The sequence below is a fragment of the Ailuropoda melanoleuca genome, chromosome 11 (assembly GCF_002007445.2).
Source record: "Ailuropoda melanoleuca isolate Jingjing chromosome 11, ASM200744v2, whole genome shotgun sequence".
NCBI lineage: Eukaryota > Metazoa > Chordata > Mammalia > Carnivora > Ursidae > Ailuropoda > Ailuropoda melanoleuca.
Window position 1 is genome coordinate 55,281,697 of NC_048228.1, and position 18,828 is coordinate 55,300,524.

At 37.5% G+C, this 18,828-nt stretch overlaps 1 protein-coding gene across 1 annotated transcript in view; it reads right to left on the reverse strand.

Moving 5' to 3' along the window:
* DCK (deoxycytidine kinase) overlaps positions 1-14,791 on the reverse strand; it is a 29,065-nt gene extending 14,274 nt beyond the window's left edge. Inside the window, exons 1-2 of the mRNA XM_002919508.4 lie at positions 14,468-14,791; positions 10,571-10,686 (exon numbers count right to left, since the gene is read on the reverse strand). Of these exons, the coding sequence (XP_002919554.1) occupies positions 10,571-10,686; positions 14,468-14,558 (207 nt within the window). The 5' untranslated portion in view covers positions 14,559-14,791. The remainder of the gene's footprint in view (positions 1-10,570; positions 10,687-14,467) is intronic.
* Between the last annotated feature and the right edge of the window lie 4,037 nt (positions 14,792-18,828).

Sequence of the window (18,828 nt, forward strand, 5' to 3'; positions counted from 1 at the left end):
AAGAATCTCCCAAATATCCATGTACTTTAACTTAATTTACAACACTTTACCTTTCCAACCCAGTGGAGTTCCATTTTTGTTTTCTTATTTAATTCTTTCACAAGCTTGATTTCTCCCATTATCATTTCCATTTTACTGATAAAGAAAAGTTTAGAAAAACTAAAGTGCTAAGGTTACATGGCTAAATAGTAGCTGAATTAGAACTTATAAATATTCAGATTATATGTAAAATTTTATTGCAACAGCATATAATGTAACTGAATTTCACCTACAATCTTATCATTAAGCATATGCTTCCCTTTTTAAACTTTTAAGCCCCATTTTAGGAAGGAAAATCAAACCAATTCCAATTTTATCTATAAGAAAAAGGACAACCTCACATACCTTGGCATATGTCAGCCACTCTCACTTCCTAATATTCCCTCTCTCTACATTCCAGTGACCCAACAGTAATCCCTAAAAGAATCAACACATGCCAAATCAAACATATGAATCTAATGCTTCCATTTACAGGAACCATATCCCACTATTATTAGTTCAACTGCAATTGCTTTAGCAAAGAAGAGCTTTTATTCATAGTCCAGACAACCAGAAGGCAAAACATCTTAGGAGAGAAGTTCTCTCTTTGTGAACTAAGGAATGATCATTTCCCTGCCTGTCAGAAAACCAAGAATGAGCTCTGCCCTAACAGCTGATTATCTTGAATACTATTATTTTTAGAAGAAAAAGAGTTTATCCACCACGAGCACTGTAGGGTGAAATATTTATCTATAGTCCCAGACAAAAGGAAGGAATAAGGAGCTATCTTCATAGGTCCCTATGGAGGGCAAAGGATGCTTCCTCAGCTTTTCCTTAATGTCAAGCTATATAAAGGTTCCCCAAAAAAGGCGTATAAAGTCTTTAATCTTGTATAGTAACTTTCAAGGAATAAAATATGATGGATTAATTCCTATTCTCAATCCTAGTCCAAATAAACACCCCTGAATACTTCCTAGAAATTCATGCTCAAAGTAGGTGGTTTTCCTCTGGGGGAAGAAATTCAGAAGTGTAAATATTGACCTCAAAGTTTCAGTTAAGAACTAAAAACCACACAAACACATGGCACTCTGAGGCAGAATTTAAATTACATACCACAAACCACATAATTAACTGAATCTTCTTCCCAAAATTGAAAAAAAAAGCATAAAAGAGCAAGAAGCTAACCGTCAACAATAGATCTGTTTAGAAAAAACTCTCAGCAGATGATGAGATAAAGGGGTAGTTAGTTGTCTTCCCAAACTGCTTAAAGAATAAATTTATTAAATTTCATTAAAAAGGCTTTGTTAATTTAATTATAAACTGACTTTCCACTTATTCAGCATCCTCAGGGGGAAAATGTTTTATACAAGTGAATCTTTTCAGCTAAATGAAGTTTATCAACTTAACCACTCTTTTATGTAGTTATTTTTATAGGGAGAAGACATTAGTATGTATTTTATTTTCCTACCCTTGTAAGGATAGCATTTTGAAAATTACTCAGTAATAGACACTCTTAGACAACTTTATAAATATCGACTGCCAGATTTATAAAAGAAGTTAGCAACAGAACACAAGACTCCAATGTACACATAAAATATCAAACACAAACTGTTCAAATTGCTATTCAATCTTATACTAAATCTATACCCAAATTGGTATTCGTTTTTAGTTCTTGTCTATTTTTCAGTCTTTCTATTTCTTCCTTTGATGTCAGGTCATAGACGTGGCCATCTCTTTACAGTCCTTCCCTTGATAACCCCTTCTAATCAGAAAATAAGTTTATTAGATTGTGTCAAAGTAGATACCCTATGAAGCAACCACATTAAGTTTAATGCATAATTTTGTGACCTCCATTTGGGCCATTCAAATGATTTGTTTCCTTCCTTCTTCTCAGCTTATTTGTACGTGACTTATCCAGTACTTTCAACTATTACAAACATTCCCTCTTAAAAGAAAAGGTAATTAAATATGTGTTTTTAAAGCACATTTCCATCATGTATTGTCATTCAAGCAGAGTTTGGCAACCATAAAATAATTTGGTAAACTTTTTATCAATCCAAAAACATTTTCTCTTAACAAAACTTCTTCCTTTCTTGGATGTCAGCTACTCCCCCTCAAAGAGGGTCTATGAGTAGACCAAAAAAAAAAAAAAAAAAAAAAAAAGCATAAACCTATAATGTGAAAAAAACAAGACAAAAAACAAAAAAACTCCAATAAAACAGAACTACCAGGTCATATTAAATTTCTTTCAGCATCGACACCAGCTTTTAGGCACTTCCCTAGTTCTTCAGAAAGGTAGTAGATGATTGTGGTTATTTATTTTAAAGTAAATCAAATTCAAGAATACCTTCAGGGGAAAAAAGAGTGATATAAAATGATGAAAAAATTGAAAAATAATAAAGTAAAACAGATCCTCCAGGATTTCTCCCTTTGTACAATAAATTAATCAGAATATTAATGAGTCACAGTTGATTTCATGAGTTACAGCTGATTTCATGACTGGTGTTAGCATTTATCTGACAGCAAAGTAGACTCTAAGCTTAAGCCTAACATCATTTAAAGAAGTTTTTTCACTCACTAAAGGAATTACATAACCTTGATGCTAAAGTAGAGGGGCAGGGTGGTAGTGGTATCCATGTATACACAGAATTCTCTGCAGCAAAAATGTTAATTCAAAACACAAAAATTTAAGTCTTGGATTAGTTTGCTGTATTCCTGGTCACATTATCCCTGGCATGTTTTTATAAAATGAATGTGCTTAGGACTGTGAGCCAAAGGGCATATTTAAGTTTTTCTAATAGCTTATTTTTTTTATCTCTTAGAAGTAGAAAATAGAGAATATTTGTTGAAGATCTCTTCCACATAAATTAATTAAACTTGGTACTTCTGAGTTTAAGTTACATTAAAAAATAAACTTAACGTACTCGTATTTAGAAATATGTGTGTGGCAGACACTGCTATGTGCTGCCTAAAGCCACATTGTTTTTCTTCCTGGACAAAAACTAAGTTTTATTTCCCAGCCTCCCTTGTAGTTGAGTGTAGCCATGTGACTCAGTTTCTAGTCAATGGAAGTAGGGCAGAAACAATGAATACCATTTCCAGGCTTCACTCTAAAAACCTCTTTCTCCATCAGCTACAAGCAAAAGACACCAAGACCCTAGAGGGAAGGCTCTCAACTTTAGCTCCAGGGCAAGGGTAATGAAGTATGGTCTTCCTAACAGGAATATCAACATCACTTGGGAACTTGTGAGAAATGCACATTTTTAGCACCCACTCCACACCAGACCTATTAAATAAAAAACTGGGGGTAGGGCCCAAATATGTGATTTAACATGTCTTCCAGGTCATTCTAATAAACATTTAAGTTTGAATGGTTAAATAAGCCACAATTTAGAAAGAGTCTGGGTCCCTGAGTCACACAGCATACCATGCCATCCACCAAATACCATACTGCACTGTTCTCTGAGAAATAAAATTTTATTATTTTGAACTACAGAGATTTTAGAGCTCATTATAGCAGCAAGTATTACCTTAAATCTACCTGATACATAAACTTAATAATATCTATTAGAGGTGAACTTTGTTCATCTGAAAAACACAGGATAAATTTGCTAGGCACAGGGATAACAAAGTAGGTTACATATATAAAATGGGCTTGTTACATAGTGAGAAGTTTTAAAGTTTTTTGAAGAACTTGGAGGACAATATGCTAGGTGAAAGAAACCAGTCACAAAAGGACAAATACTGTGTGATTTCAATTATATCAGGGTATCTACAATAGTCAAATTCAGGGGCACCTGGCTGGCTCAGTGGAGCATGCAACTCTTGATCTCGAGATTGTGGGTTCAAGCCCCACAACAGATATAGAGATTGCTTAAAAATAAAATCTTTAAAATTAAAAAATAAATAAATAAAACCTTAAAAATTAATTAATTAATTAAAGTAGTCAAATTCACAGATATAAGAGAGAAGAATGGCAGTTCCCAAGTGTTAAGGGAAAAGGGCAAAGGAAACTTGTTTAATGAACATAGTTTTAGTTCTACAAGATGAAAAGATTCTAAAGATCTATTTTACAACATTGTAAATACACCTAATACTACTGCACTGTATATTTAAAAATGGTTAAGATGGTAAAATTTATGATATGTATTTTTACCACAATGAAAATATTGATCACAAACAAAAAGAGTACACATCTCCTTTTATTTGGCTTTTCCAATACTCTTTTACTCTTGCCCAAAGTAATTCCAAAGTCTACTACATGAAAATAATTTAGAGAACCAATACTGACTCATCACCCAATTATAAAAATAATAATCAGCTAGTTGCTCTAAAAATATAAATGCTTAAATTAAAACTAAATCAAAAATCTGCAGTACAATTTCACAGCTCTCAACATGTTAGCTGTTGTCTGAGTTTAACTACACCAAATTAGAAAATTAACAGTAAGCCAGGATATCATTTTCCAGTTTTTCAGGGTAATCTAAAAGCCCATACAAAATGTTTTCTTTTTATTCTATGCATGAAGTTTTGGAGACTACAAATTGCAGGGTTGTTTGTATGCAACTATGAATGTTAAGAATAAAATACATATTAAAAATTTATCCAAAAAGACACTGTGTATCATTTTTACCAACTTGAGTATAATTTTATCAGTTTTTTCCCCTCTGAAAAGGATCCAGATAAAAATGTGAATGCCTCAGGGTCAAATTATATTATGTAAGAGTTGATAGAATATCTCTAGAAAGCAGCTTAGTTATATTTATTTTTAAAAATCTATATTCTTCGGCCTACTTAATTTCACTTTTGGAAATTTGTCTTAAATAACCCAGAATACAGATTTAACCACAAAGATGTTTATCATATTACTAAGCAAATAGGCTATCGTTCCACTATTAGTAGGCATTTGTATTATATAAATACTAGTACATGCACACAATAAGTTAGGTTGCCTTTAGAAAGCATTTACAGAATGTCATTTTAATTACCTTTGATATAAACATTGGGGGGGAAGCAAAGCACAAAACTGTATACTGTTGTGCCAAGTAAGATCTGTAGTCTTCTCTAGGTAATAAAATTGCAGGGAAGTTTTATTTCCTTCCTTTGGTAATCTATGATATTTTCTTAACTTCAAACAATGAACACATATTATTGTATAATATTTTTAAAAATTATGTCTCCCCCCCACTGCCAATATTAGATACAGTAAATTACTATCTCCACTATACATAAGATACATATAGGGTGGTGGGATAACAGATACATATAGGGTGGTGGGATAACAGATAAGTTTTACTCTGTTTCTGTCATTCATATCTGTAATTCTGTAACTCACTTCATGATAGAATACTTCATTATTTTGCAGAAAGCACAAGTTATTGTCAAGATAAGTGAAAACCAGTAATATCGAGTAAAGATACAAAATCATTTATCTTTTAATTCTAAGCTAACCTTTGTAAACAATGCAAAAGAGCTGAATTAAGTTCAATCAAAAAAGATTAGAATCTACCAAACAAGATAATCATAAAATAGTCAACAAAAGTTATCAAGTGATTTCAGAAGGTATGAGAAGTACTTTATCAAGCATTCCTAATTAATTTTCAAGAATGACATCAAAAAATGCTGTTATTTGAAAAACAAGTATATTTTATCCCTTCTTTATCATACTTCTAATTTCCAGTAGCTTCTTAGTGGTAAAAAGTGTTGGATAAAAGTAAAACAATACTTCACAATTAATAACAAAGATCCCCTAAGACTTCAGCTCCATAAGAAAAACAGGACAAAGCAGAGAAATGTTCCTAAGAACTTGTCCATCTCAAAAATAAGCTAAAAGGAAGCAATTAAATCAAAGCTCTGGGCCTAAATAATAATATAAACCACCAAATAAGCGACTATTTGAAATAAACCTTCAATTCAAAGATTGAAGATCATCTGGGTGGCACCTCTAAAGATAATCTCGCCATGGAAGGGGAAAGGAGGGAAGGCTACATAATCTTTTTAATCTGCCTCATTATTTTGCTAAAATTGGTGCAGCTTATCAATAGTATAGCAACATTTCAGCCACTAGGTGGCAGGTAAAAAAAAAAAAAAGCTAAAAAACAAAATGCAGGGGCACCTGGGTGGCTCAGTCGTTAGGCATCTGCCCTCGGCTCAGGGCGTGATCCCAGAGTCCTGGGATCAAGCCCCACATCGGGCTCCTCTGCTGGAAGCCTGCTTCTTCCTCTCCCACTTCCCCTGCTTGTGTTCCCTCTCTCGCTGGCTGTCTATCTGTCAAATAAATAAATAAATAAATAAAATCTTAAAACAAAACAAAATGCAAGCAAAGCATGCAGGTGCAAATTAAGTTACTGCCTAGGGTAAGAGATCAAAGGTACCGACAATCCAACTCTTCCAATTCTACAGCAACTGCCAAGAAGTGTGATTAAATGAATAGGGGCGCCTGGGTGGCACAGCAGTTAAGCGTCTGCCTTCGGCTCAGGGCGTGATCCCAGCGTTCTGGGATCGAGCCCCACATCAGGCTCCTCCGCTATGAGCCTGCTTCTTCCTCTCCCACTCCCCCTGCTTGTGTTCCCTCTCTCACTGGCTGTCTCTATCTCTGTCGAATAAATAAATAAAATCTTAAAAAAAAAAAAAGTGTGATTAAATGAAGAACATCCAAAGTAGGACTGACCCTGCCAGGGTTGGGTCTGAAGACCGTCACTATTGACAGCCTTCTAAGAAAATTGAGATTTGGACCGTGGATGATTCACACTATAACGCTAAGGAATCAATCAGAAATGAGTCTGGGGAAGAAGTGCTCGAAGATGAAGGAAGAAAATCCCATTCCTCAGTTTAGTGGAGATGTGGAATAAAGGAAGAAAATATCCAAAGATACAGAGAACCCACCCATCACCATCCTCACACTCCACAAACTTATCCCAAAATACTATCCATACTGTCTGAAATGCTACCTAGAAGTACAGAGGAGTAACAACATAGACAGACCCCAATATGTACACAAAAATAAAACTATTTGCTAAGAACGTGTACCAATTAAGGTTATCATGGAGACATGACTAGATTACAGTAAACTGCATGATGAACATATAGGTTCATCCACATGGTAGTTATAAAGGTCAATTTGGAATTCTGACTCCAGTACATGGGAAGAAAATGCCCTACCCATAAACATGAGTATCAGACCCATGAAACCAAGAGTCTTAAAACAGAGACAGATGCATCAATGTATCATGATACAGTCTGATGATATCAGTCATTAAGATAATGTAACTAATTCCCCCGGAATCTGATTCTAAGCTTAATAGACAACCTGTTTATTATAAATCTGTCTTCCCTTATATATTAATGCAATGTTTTCAACTTCTCCTCTCCAACATAACTAAAGGGGTCAATATAATCCCAACACTAACAGTGATTCACTAGGCAGTCATTTTTAACCAGGAGGTATTCCACATAATAAAATTCCCAAGGGATTGTTTGTCATTTTATAGAAAACCCTAAAACTCTGAGATTCTTACGAGTTGAGAATTATGGGCATCCACAGAGAATACATTGACCTAATTTGGTGAATCTGATAATTACACTTCTCTCTACAAATTAAAATTTTTGGCATTTTGGTTTTTATATGTCAGTTTCTGCACCCCAGATTAATTACAGGTATACGGAAAGGCAGAGATGTGCCTTTGAGGTGCCAAAGAACCAGTTATACATATTTAATGAGTTAGAAGCTTAGGACACTAAAACTAGAATGGGCCTTAAATGGAGGTCAACTAATCCAATCTAGTCTCTCAAAGAAAGAATCCCTTTGGTATTTCTGACTTTGGTTTAATTTGTCTACTTCCAACCTAACATCTGAGAATAACTGTACTGATAGTTTACCCCAAAAATGAGGGGGAAAGAGGTGTTTTTAGAACATAGGTCTCTCATTTCTAATGGTAAGCAAACCTGAGCAGGGCACTTCAGTGAAAGAGGCCACAAGACATACTTCGGGAGATTAAAATGCAGAATGGAAGGAAGACAGAAGACTCAAAGGAAAATGACAAAAGGACCTGAACAGGGACTTCACAAAAGAAATCCAAATGGCAAATAAATTAATTAAATAAAGGAGCACAATCGCATTAGCAATCAAAGAATACAAATCAAAAACATAAAAGATATTAAACACCCAATAGAATGACAAAAATTAGGAAGCTGGATAATAACCACTTTGGAAAGCAGGCATCATACAAATAGCCCACCAACCAGGGATTTTACTTCTTATTCCTAGAGAAACTCTTGCATGCGTGTACCAGGATTCATGTTTGTGATAGGGCTGTTTTTACAGAAACTAAACTAGAAATCACTCAAAAATTGGTCAACAGATAGAATAGACAAATACTGATGTACGAATACAACTGAATATTATATGGCAATGAAAATGCACAAACTGCAACTGAATGCAACAAGATAGACAAATTTCATAGACTTAATAAGCAAAAAAGGCAAGAGGAAAAAGATTGTGAACAGCTGTTTTCATTTATATAACATTCAAAAAACAGAAAAACGAAATTATATTTCTTAGAGATATATTCACGTACGGGTCAAATTATTTTTAGAAAGCAAAAGAAGTATTACTGCAAGAGTTATTTGATGTGATTGATTACCCATAGGAGAGTTGTTACCCCAACTGTAACCTAAGGACAACAGGGACTTCTAGAATATCAGTAATATTCTATTTCTTGACCTGGTTGATGATTAGCTTTCCAATTGTTCTTCAAACTATACATAAGTTTCCTATACTTTCCAATAGTTATTTCATGTGTCAATAAAAAATGTTGAAAGAAAGAATTTACCCACTTTAAAATTCTACTTAAGGCTAATCTTTCCTTTCCCCACAGATCAGACTGAAATATCAATTTCTTAATGAAAAGATATGGTCTATATGGAGTCTATATGGAGAGGAAGTCCCTTCAAGATTTAATCCTGGATTATTCTAAGGATCAGAGTGTACTAAGCTGCACCCCTAAATTTAACAATGCTTGACAAATTGTTGTGTGAGAAAATATTTTTGGTTATTCAAAACCATATATCCTAGGGACACCTGGGTGGTTCAGCTGGTTCAGTGTCTCCCTTCAGCTCAAGTCATGATCCCAGGGTCCTGGGATCGAGTTCCGCATCAGGCTCCCTGCTCGGTGGGGCGCCTGCTTCTCTTTCTGCCTGGCTGTCTCTGCTTGTGCTCTCTCTCTCTCTTTCTAATGAATAAATAAAATCTTTAAAAATATATACATACTCAGGGGCGCCTGGGTGGCACAGCGGTTGAGCGTCTGCCTTCAGCTCAGGGCGTGGTCCCGGCGTTACGGGATCGAGCCCCACATCAGGCTCATCTGCTATGAGCCTGCTTCTTCCTCTCCCACTCCCCCTGCTTGTGTTCCCTCTCTCACTGGCTGTCTCTATCTCTGTCGAATAAATAAATAAAATCTTTAAAAAAAAATAAAAATAAAAAAAAATAAAAATAAAAATATATACATACTCAAAGTCTACAGAATATCTTGCTAATGATTTACATTTTAAATACTCAATTATTATTCCCAGATTTCCTTATACCAACAGCTAAACTTGAAAAACAGACATTTTTGTTCAATCCTCTATCTTCTGCAATTCTAACAAAGTAAGCTTCTAGAACACATTGCCATTTTGAAGATTTCTACTATGCTGCTTTCAATTTCAAGTCTCATTTCTCCAAAAATGAAAGTTTAGCAATCAGATCTCTTTCCTTCATACACATCCAATAAAAAATGTTGCCATAAAAAATGAAATTTAACGGTTATTCCTTCTTTCTTATTTGCAATGTAGAATGGAAAGTGCTGGGAAATTGACGGTTGTGTCCAGGGTGAAAGTCTGGCAAGAATAAAAAGTACAAAGAAATAAGAAGAAAAGTACAAAGAAATAAGAAGATAAATGCTTCTCTCTAATACAAAAGGCTCAAAAGGTAAACTAATAGAGGCACCTGGCTGGCTCAGTAGGTTAAGCGTCTGCCTTCGGCTCAGGTCATGATCTCAGGATCCTGCGATTGAGCCCCACATTGGGATTGGGGTGGGGGTGGGGTCCCTGCTCAGCCGGGAGCCCACTTCTCCCTCTTCTCCCTGCTCCTGCTCTCAGTCTCTCTCTTTCAAATAAATAAATAAAATCTTAAAAAAAAAAAAGGTAAACTAATAAAATTCAGTTACTGGGTAGTTATTTTGGTCTTTGTTTTCCTTGTTCACTTGTTTTTAAACAAAACGTAAAAAGCTACTCAAGAAATCTAATTTGCAATTAGATTTTTTTAACTTTTTAATTAATTTTTAAAAACCCTTAAAATTCTACTTAGATGCAATGAGTACATAAATCTTAAGTGCATAAGTCAATGAATGTTTACACACACACATATATACACACATCCCTGTATGAAGATGAAGATAGACTTAAAGCTAGATTTGAAAATTTTATTAGAAAAAAAAAACCCCAGAAGGTTAAATATCACTGGTCCTCTAAAGCAAAAGATATTTATTTTATTTAGTTAATTTTGTTTTCATACCTCACAGTCACCTTGAGCATTCTGAACATTGCACCACCTGGCAACAGGTTCCGGAACCACTTCCCAATCTTCGCAGACCTGTTTAAGGATATTCACAAATGTTGTCTTCCCTGAAGCTGTTGTGAGAGGAAAAGGAAAATTGAAGGAGACTCAGGGAAAAAAAAAGTCAAAATAGTCATCAGCTTTTTCAAAATTTATACTAGGAAACAACACAAAAAACCAAAAATATTTAATTTCTTAAATTTTCTCTTTAGATTTGTCTTAATGAAAACTAAAAGGGTCCCTACCCACCAGTATTAAGCACATTTGTTATTGTTTTTAGCTTATCAAAGCCACAGAACAGAAGAATTTAAAACTTGGTGAAGTTGTAGGCAAGGTGTTATGGGAGGAAAAAAAAAAAAAATCCTAGTCCTAGTCTTTCCTTAACCAAGTAATTAGAGATAACTTTTAAAGCTATTCTTCCACTTAATTAGATATGTGATTTTGGGTAAGTCACTGAAACTCTCTGAGCCTGTTTCTTCATAATACAATGGAAATAATAATAATATCCTCTTTATGGAAACTGTTGTGATAAACAAGCTATGACTATAGTGACAATCATTATAAGCTCTGGCATTTTCAAAATTTCTCTGTCTACTGGCTCTATTCTCTCAGTTTACAAACTTAAATCCTTCCTATCCAAAACCAACTTAGAAACAGCCAAATGAACTATAAAATCAATATAAAGATGTACCCAATACCTAGAGTTTTACAATGAAAATTAGTATGATTATATGACACTAATTATATAACTATACAACATTTAGCCATAGTACCTAACAGAAATTATAAAAACATTTTTGCAAAGACCCTTATAAGGAATAGCCATGTTTTCTCTGCTTCACTTATCCAACCCTTAAAAAAAGAGTTGTATGTACTTTGCTTCTCCCTGATCATTCACTAGTTTCTGAGACACCTACAGGGAAAATAAAGGAAATAGTTCAGGTATAATCAGGACATTTTATATTCACTATTTTAATATTACTTGGGAATACATTCCATTTAACAGTAGGGGAAGTCTTGACCTTGAATTTAACAGGGTATAGCAACACTCCTAATGACCACCACACCCTTCATATCTGAAGTCACCAAATGTGGTTATATTAGACCTCCTTGGTCAACATAATGTGTTCTCTTTCTTTTTTCTCCATATGTATATAAAAATACACACACAGAGATTAAAATTTAAAAAAGCAGCTTCTGCAAGCTTACAAGGAAAGCTTCCTCATCCTTATAAACGGGATCCAAAGAGGGCAAAAAAACCTTACTTTTCACTTGAAGAACTATATTCAAACCTAGGACATTACATAGGCAATAGAAAAGAAGAAAAAACCAAGAGAACGTTAAAAGATCACACATAGAGGGATGCCTGGGTAGGTCAGTCGGTTGAGTGTCTGACTCTTGGATTTGGCTCAGGTTATGATCTCATCGGTCATGGGATCAAGCCCCATGTCAGGATCCAAGCTCAGCGGGGAGTCTGCCACCATCTCTCTCAAATAAATAATTTTTTCAAAAAGATCACACATAGAGCAAAAAACAGGGATGGGGAGGAAGGGGGTCAATAAGAAGGTAACATAGAACAGAGAATTGTTCAGAAGCAAAACACAAAGTCATATTATCACCACAGGATAGGAGAAAAAGTTTGAAGAATAAACTAGATGATCATTAAATTTAATCACAGGAAAAAGGCTGATGACCACAGATTTCGTATGGAGCATTTAGAATGGTAAGTGGAAGCATATGAAATGATCACTGGACATTCACTGAGCTAGATGGAGGAAGGAAAGGAAAACATGTTCAGAAAAAGGATCCAATTGGGATGCCTGGGTGGCTCTGTCGGTTAAGCACCTGTCTTTGGCTCAGGTTACCAACCCAAGATCCTGGGATGGAGTCCCACATTGGGCTCCTTGCTCAGCAGGGAGCCTGCTTCTCCCTCTGCCTGCTGCTTCCCCTGCTTGTGCTCTCCCTCTCTGACAAATAAATAAATAAAATCTTAAAAAAAAGAAAGAAGAAAGAAAGAAAGAAAGAAAGAAAGGGAAAGAAAAGAAAAAAGAAAAGAAAGAAAGAAAAGACAGCAAGAAAGCAAGCAAGAAAGAGGATCCAAGGAACATACTAAAAAAATCAGGCATCAGCCAGAGTCTGAAAGCATNAAAGGGAAAGAAAAGAAAAGAAAAAAGAAAAGAAAGAAAGAAAAGACAGCAAGAAAGCAAGCAAGAAAGAGGATCCAAGGAACATACTAAAAAAATCAGGCATCAGCCAGAGTCTGAAAGCATTTAAAGTTAGAAAATCCAGATTTCTTCTGACATGCCTGACATATTAGGAAATTATTTCAGGTGCTAGAAAGATTAAAGATGCTTGGGAAGTAGTAACTTTCTAATATGATATGTTGCTTAATTGGATTTAAGAAAGGGAAGGGGATTGATTCATTGTGGTATTGATCTGAAGGGTTGTTCATTTAAATTTACTTTTGAAATGGCTTTGTTCAACTACTTCCTCCTTTACATATGTTCTTCTTTAACCAATATGTAGCCATGAGGAATCCTACTAGTAAACATTCAACTTCAAAGAACTTATCCTAGGAGGAAATGAGAGTCTATTACAGGGATCTTTTCCACTGGTGCCTGAATACTGGAGCAATGCAACAAGATCTCCCTTAAGAGTGTGTTCAGCTATTTTCTACTCCTTGTAACGCTGCTGAAGCATCTGCTTTGTCCCATCTTTTTAAAGAAGTACAAGAGCTCGAATGTGGTAAGAATTAAAAAACATTTGCTGTATGCATGAATGGCCTGTACCCAACTTGGAGCCAAAAAAATTCTATCAGAACAGGAAGTGTCAGGCATAGGTTTCCTGTGGTAGGAAATACAGAAGAATGTAAGTTCAGATGTACTTTGCAAAATGACATGCATGGTATAGTCTGCCCTCATCTGGGTTAGGAACAGAAACAGTACTGGTCTTTGAATCATAAGCCAATGTTTACTTGGATGTGGGGGAAGGGGTGAGGAGCTCCATGATATTGAGATCACTAAAAAAACCTCTTTCTTTGTACTCAAATGTTTAGAGCCATTTTATCCATAATCGTCAAAACTGGAAACCATCCAAATGTTCACAACTGGGAGGAGATAAACTGTGGTATATCCATGCAATGGAATACTACTCAGCAATAAAGAGAACTACAGATTCAAGCAATATGAAAAATCTAAAAGCATTATGCTAAATAAAAGAGGCAGACACAAAAGGCTACATACTCTGTGATTCCATTTATAGGACGTTCTGGAAGAAGGCAAAACTAACAAAGACAAACCAGATCAGCGGTTGCCAAGGGGTAGGAATGCAGAGGGAGCTGACTACAAAAGAGCACCTCGGAATTTTTTGAGGTGCTAAAAATGTACTGAATCTTGATCATGACCGCAGTAAAACAGCATTATATGTTTGTCACACCTCATTGAAGAGGACACCTAAAAAAGGATAATTTAATGTATGTAAATTACACCTCAAGAACCAACACACACACACCCTCAACAGAAAAACAAAACCAAAAACAACACTTTCCCTTGCGCAATCCCTACAAGAGGAGGAAAACTAGCCCAAAGTGCACCTTAACGAGGCCTGAATGCCCAGGCATGTACAACCCACCGTCCCGGGGGCCATCGCCACCCTCGGGGAACAGGACAGAAGCTGGGCAGGACAGGGCAAAATGATTTCAGAGCGAAGGGAATTCGAGGCCGTGTCCGCATCCACCCAGCCAGGCTGGAAGAAAGCCCTCACTGAAGAGCAGTAGAGAGGCAGCGAAGGGGCCCTACGGCTGCCGCCGCCACCGCGGCTCCCCCTGCTTTGGGAACATTTCCCAAGACTCCTTACCAATGTTCCCTTCGATGGCAATTTTCTTGATGCGGGTCCCCTCAGAACCGGTCGCGGGAGATGGGCAGCTCCTCTTCGGTGGGGTGGCCATTCTGGTCTTGTGGCGGCCCCGAGCGCATCCAGCAGGGAGGGCTGGGAAGTGGCTACAGGTGCGCGAGCCGAGGCTCGCGCCACTGCAGAACGTGACCTGACACGCAAGCTGAGCTCCCGCTTGCCGCAGGTTTTCCAGCCGGCGGGTCCTGGGGTTTGATTTTGGCGCGCGGAGGCAGCGGCCGATGGGGGCGGGTCTGCGGCACGGCCGCCCGCCCAGAGGGGAAGCCACGCCCCCTCCCTCACCGAGCGGGCAAAGGCTCCGGAGACCCCTCCGCCTTGGACGCCGCGGGAGGGGCCCCTGCGTGCCCGCCCGGCGCGTCGGGTCACGCGGGAGCGCTGGGCGGGGACGCCCTTGCGCGCCTCTTCCCGGGACTCGGGGCGGGAGTTCCGGAGGCCCGTGGAATCGAGGGCGACGGCCGAAGCTGGAGGGCGAGCGAGGGCTGGGGGGGCCACCCGCCTTCGTCACCAGCCGTGGGCCGGCCTCGACTTTGGAGAACGGGCCTTTCCAGTAGGGCCTGTGGAAATAGAGCGTCTGGAACAGAACCGGCTGGGAACTAGTGTGTGGTAGAAAAATCAAACGGATAACCCTGTGTCGTCAGCCTGGAGGATAACCATCAGGCCTAAGTGCCGCTGGGCACACCAGTCCTCGGGAAATGTATAGCACTCTTGCTGAGGCCCGGGCGCTGTTTCGGGATCTGTTCTTGAGTTAACTCGCGGTCCAGGGCGGGAAATCCCACCATTAGCCCGACTTAGCAGTGAGGAACCGCACTGAGAGGCTGCTTGTTCAGTCTCCAAGGCAGTGAGTGAATCTGACACAGGAATTTACGCAGTCAGACGCCACTCCACAGCAAACTTTTCCTGATCTCTCTCAAACCCCTCTCCATTTGATTTGAGTCCCATTTATGTTGAAAGAGAATATGCCACACCAGAATATGCCACTATGGCACATAGATGACTGTGAAACAAAGGTACTTTAGAAATAGTGCAAGGACACTCTGCCCCTCCTTTGTTCCCACTAAAAGCAGGAGATGAATCTATGTGAAAGCTATCCTCCCTGTACCAGGAGGGTAGAGTGCCTCCTTATCACCAGGTAGAGAATTTAGAACCGAGAACGCCTAATAACAAAACTTGCTACCTCACGAATTACCCCAAACCCATTTGTCTTGTCAATTCTAATTTATTGTTTGTCTAAAAGATACAATGACCTACTTTGGTCATTCCTTTGAATTTCATATGTTTATGGAGCTCCCATATATATAATTAAATTTGGTTTCCTCCTGTTGATCTATGTTGTGTCAGTGTAATTATTAGACCAGGCAGAACTTAGAATGAAAGAAGGGAAAAAATTTTCTGTCCCTACAATGCTATGCAGAAGTTACCACACTGTGTAGGTTTCTATTCATCATGACTATAGATAGGTTAACTTTACATGCCCTACACCTGGCACATAGTTAACAAATGCTGAATTTTTGAATGCACACGTCTGTGCCGTGAAATTTGCTAGAAGACTCATCTAGCTAGGGATAGGTGCAGTGTAGAAACACCCAGAATTCATTTTTAGTCTTGGTAAAGATATGGTAAACACATGGTAAACACACTATCCACTCTAGAAGTTCCTGAGTTCAAATGGTCTATCTATAGAAACCAAAGACCCTGTTACTCTTTTTTTAACCTTGCAATTACCATCAGACCTGAAATGCATCTTAATGGTGAGTCAGAAGGGGAGTAAACGGTGAATCCATTCTAAGAAGGCAGAAATGAAAATGTGAATTCATGGGGAACTCTAGAATAAAAACAGCAAAGATCATTCTTTGTTAACATCCCTGTAATTATTTTGTTATTATGTTTATTACTTTTATCCCCCTAGTGATTAGCAGTAGGGTCCTTGAAATGAAAAAGCCTAATGCTTGTCATCAGGGATGGCAAGGAAGCCAGGGAAACCACAGGGCGTTACATTCCAACCCAAGCTTAGAAAACCCATGAAATGGTAAAGATATTGGCAGTACTGAGAGAGAAGTAAGGCAGGGTGAATGAGACGTTCAACAGGAACAATGTAGAAGAAAAGGAAGAAATTCCATATGGATCTGATAAAGATGTTTAGAGTTGAGGAGTAGGATTACCCAAGTGTGGTTTCCACAAAAGAAAAGTAGCATCACGCAAAGACTGAGAGGTTTAAGCAGTGGAAAATTAAAAAACTGGTTTCAAATCCCAGCTCTGCCAGATTCTGGCTGTGAGAACTTGAGTTCCTCAAAGCTTAAAAGTGTTCCTTAAAAATACGAAGTAGATGGGGGAAAGAGGGCAACCTAGCTTTCCTGGCATCAGGTTCAGCATAATTTACCATTTTCCTAAATAACCTTTGGATAATGCAAGGAAGAAATAAGAGAAAAGCACTTTTAAAATCTCGATTTTGGGGGCACCTGGGTGGCTCAGTTAAGTGTCTGACTCTTGGTTTCAGCTCAGGTCATGACTGATCTCAGGGTCATTTAGTCGAGCCCTGCATTGGACTCCAGGCTCGGTGCAGAGTCTGTTTGAGATTCTTCCCTCCTCTGTTCCTCCTTCTGCTCCCACTCAATCTCCAAAATAATAAATTCTTTTTAAAAAATTCCTCGATTTTTATCCACGACCCCTTATCTGAAACCCTTGCAGCCACGTTTCAGAATGCAAAAATTTTTGGATTTTAGAAAAGAAATACAGTCGAGTAGTACATATATATGTAACCTCCCTGCAGAGGTATTAAATCAAATACACAGATAATTTGTAGTGAAACACAGGTTTCACATTAAGTTGAATAAAAACTATTAACTTCAGATCAGGTTAAGTTTGCGTGAAATTCAAGAAAATACTTTGTTTTCCAAGCTTTTCAGATTTTTTTAAAATTAATTAATTAATTATTTATTTGCCAGAGAGAGAGAGCACACAAGCAGGGGGCGAGGCAGGCAGAGGGAGAAGCAGGCTCGAAATTGTGTATCATTGGATACTCATGGGATCATGACCTGAGCTGAAGGCAGCCCCTTACCCAACTGAGACACCGAGGTGCCCCATACTATAGGTGCAATAGCAAAATAACATGCTAGAAGGGCATAGCAGGGAGCCATCAGTCCTATATAGTTCCTTATCAAAGAAAGCTGAATTATGCTGCATGCTTGTAAAGGTAAACTTAGGTCATCAAGAAAACCTGACGCTGTACTAATTAGGCTGTTTAAAACAGGAGTATAACATTTATTAAACATAAACATGGTTGCTTAAAGGAATATTTAGAACTTGATACCAAAATGCATCATTCCAAATAATATTATATAATGAAGAATTAACTATTTAAATTTAGTACAGTAGAGGCAAATGAACCTAATTATCGAAGTATAGTTAATTTTTACAGGGGATGTGTTTATTTCTTTATACACAGCCGATGCTTTGTAAATACTGTATGTGCAAAATAACAAGGTGTTTTTATTAAAGTATGCAGGCACAAATCATATCAGCATGGACTAGTATTTCTACTCCTAATCTTTTCTACAAATACCAGTTAGTGGTATTTGTAGTGGGTGACTGCCTCTAACACAAATGCCTCTAAACTTAAGTATCTCTAAATAATGACACTCTGAGAATACTCTAAAATACACAATTCCTTTTGGATTTTAGGTATCAGGGGAAAATAAAGATCTTCCAATACTGTGTATTAATATTCTTTAATGGCCTATTGTGAAAACAAAATATTAGGTAAACGCTTGATAGAAAGACCAACAAATAATTATTTTGCTAACTGTTCTCATGGCAGTAGGATATTTAAAGAAAACAAACAAAAGCACTGGCTTCAAGGTCAAGCCTATTTGGGTTTTTAAATCCTAGTCCTAATCAGTGACTATACAATTCCTGAGCTTACAATTTTCTAGTATGTAAGAGAGTGAGATACTAACCTCTGGTTGTTGTGAACTTATTAAAAATATTGCCTAACAGGGGCACCTGGGTGGCTCAGTTGTTAAGTGTCCAGCTCTTGGTTTCGGCTCAGGTCATGATCTCATGGGTTGTGAGATGGAGCCTCATGTCAGGCTCCATGCTCAGCAAGGAGTCTGCTTCAAGGTTCTCTCTCTCTGCCTGTCTTCCAACTCGCGTGCATGCATCCGTGTGCTCTCTCTAAAATAAATAAATCTTTAAAATAATGCCTAACAAATTTTAAATGTCCAACTTTTCCATACTTTTAATATTTCCCTAGGAATGTGTTTAATGTGGGAACATCTATAACAAAAATAATCAGTAATGCAAAGTCAGGA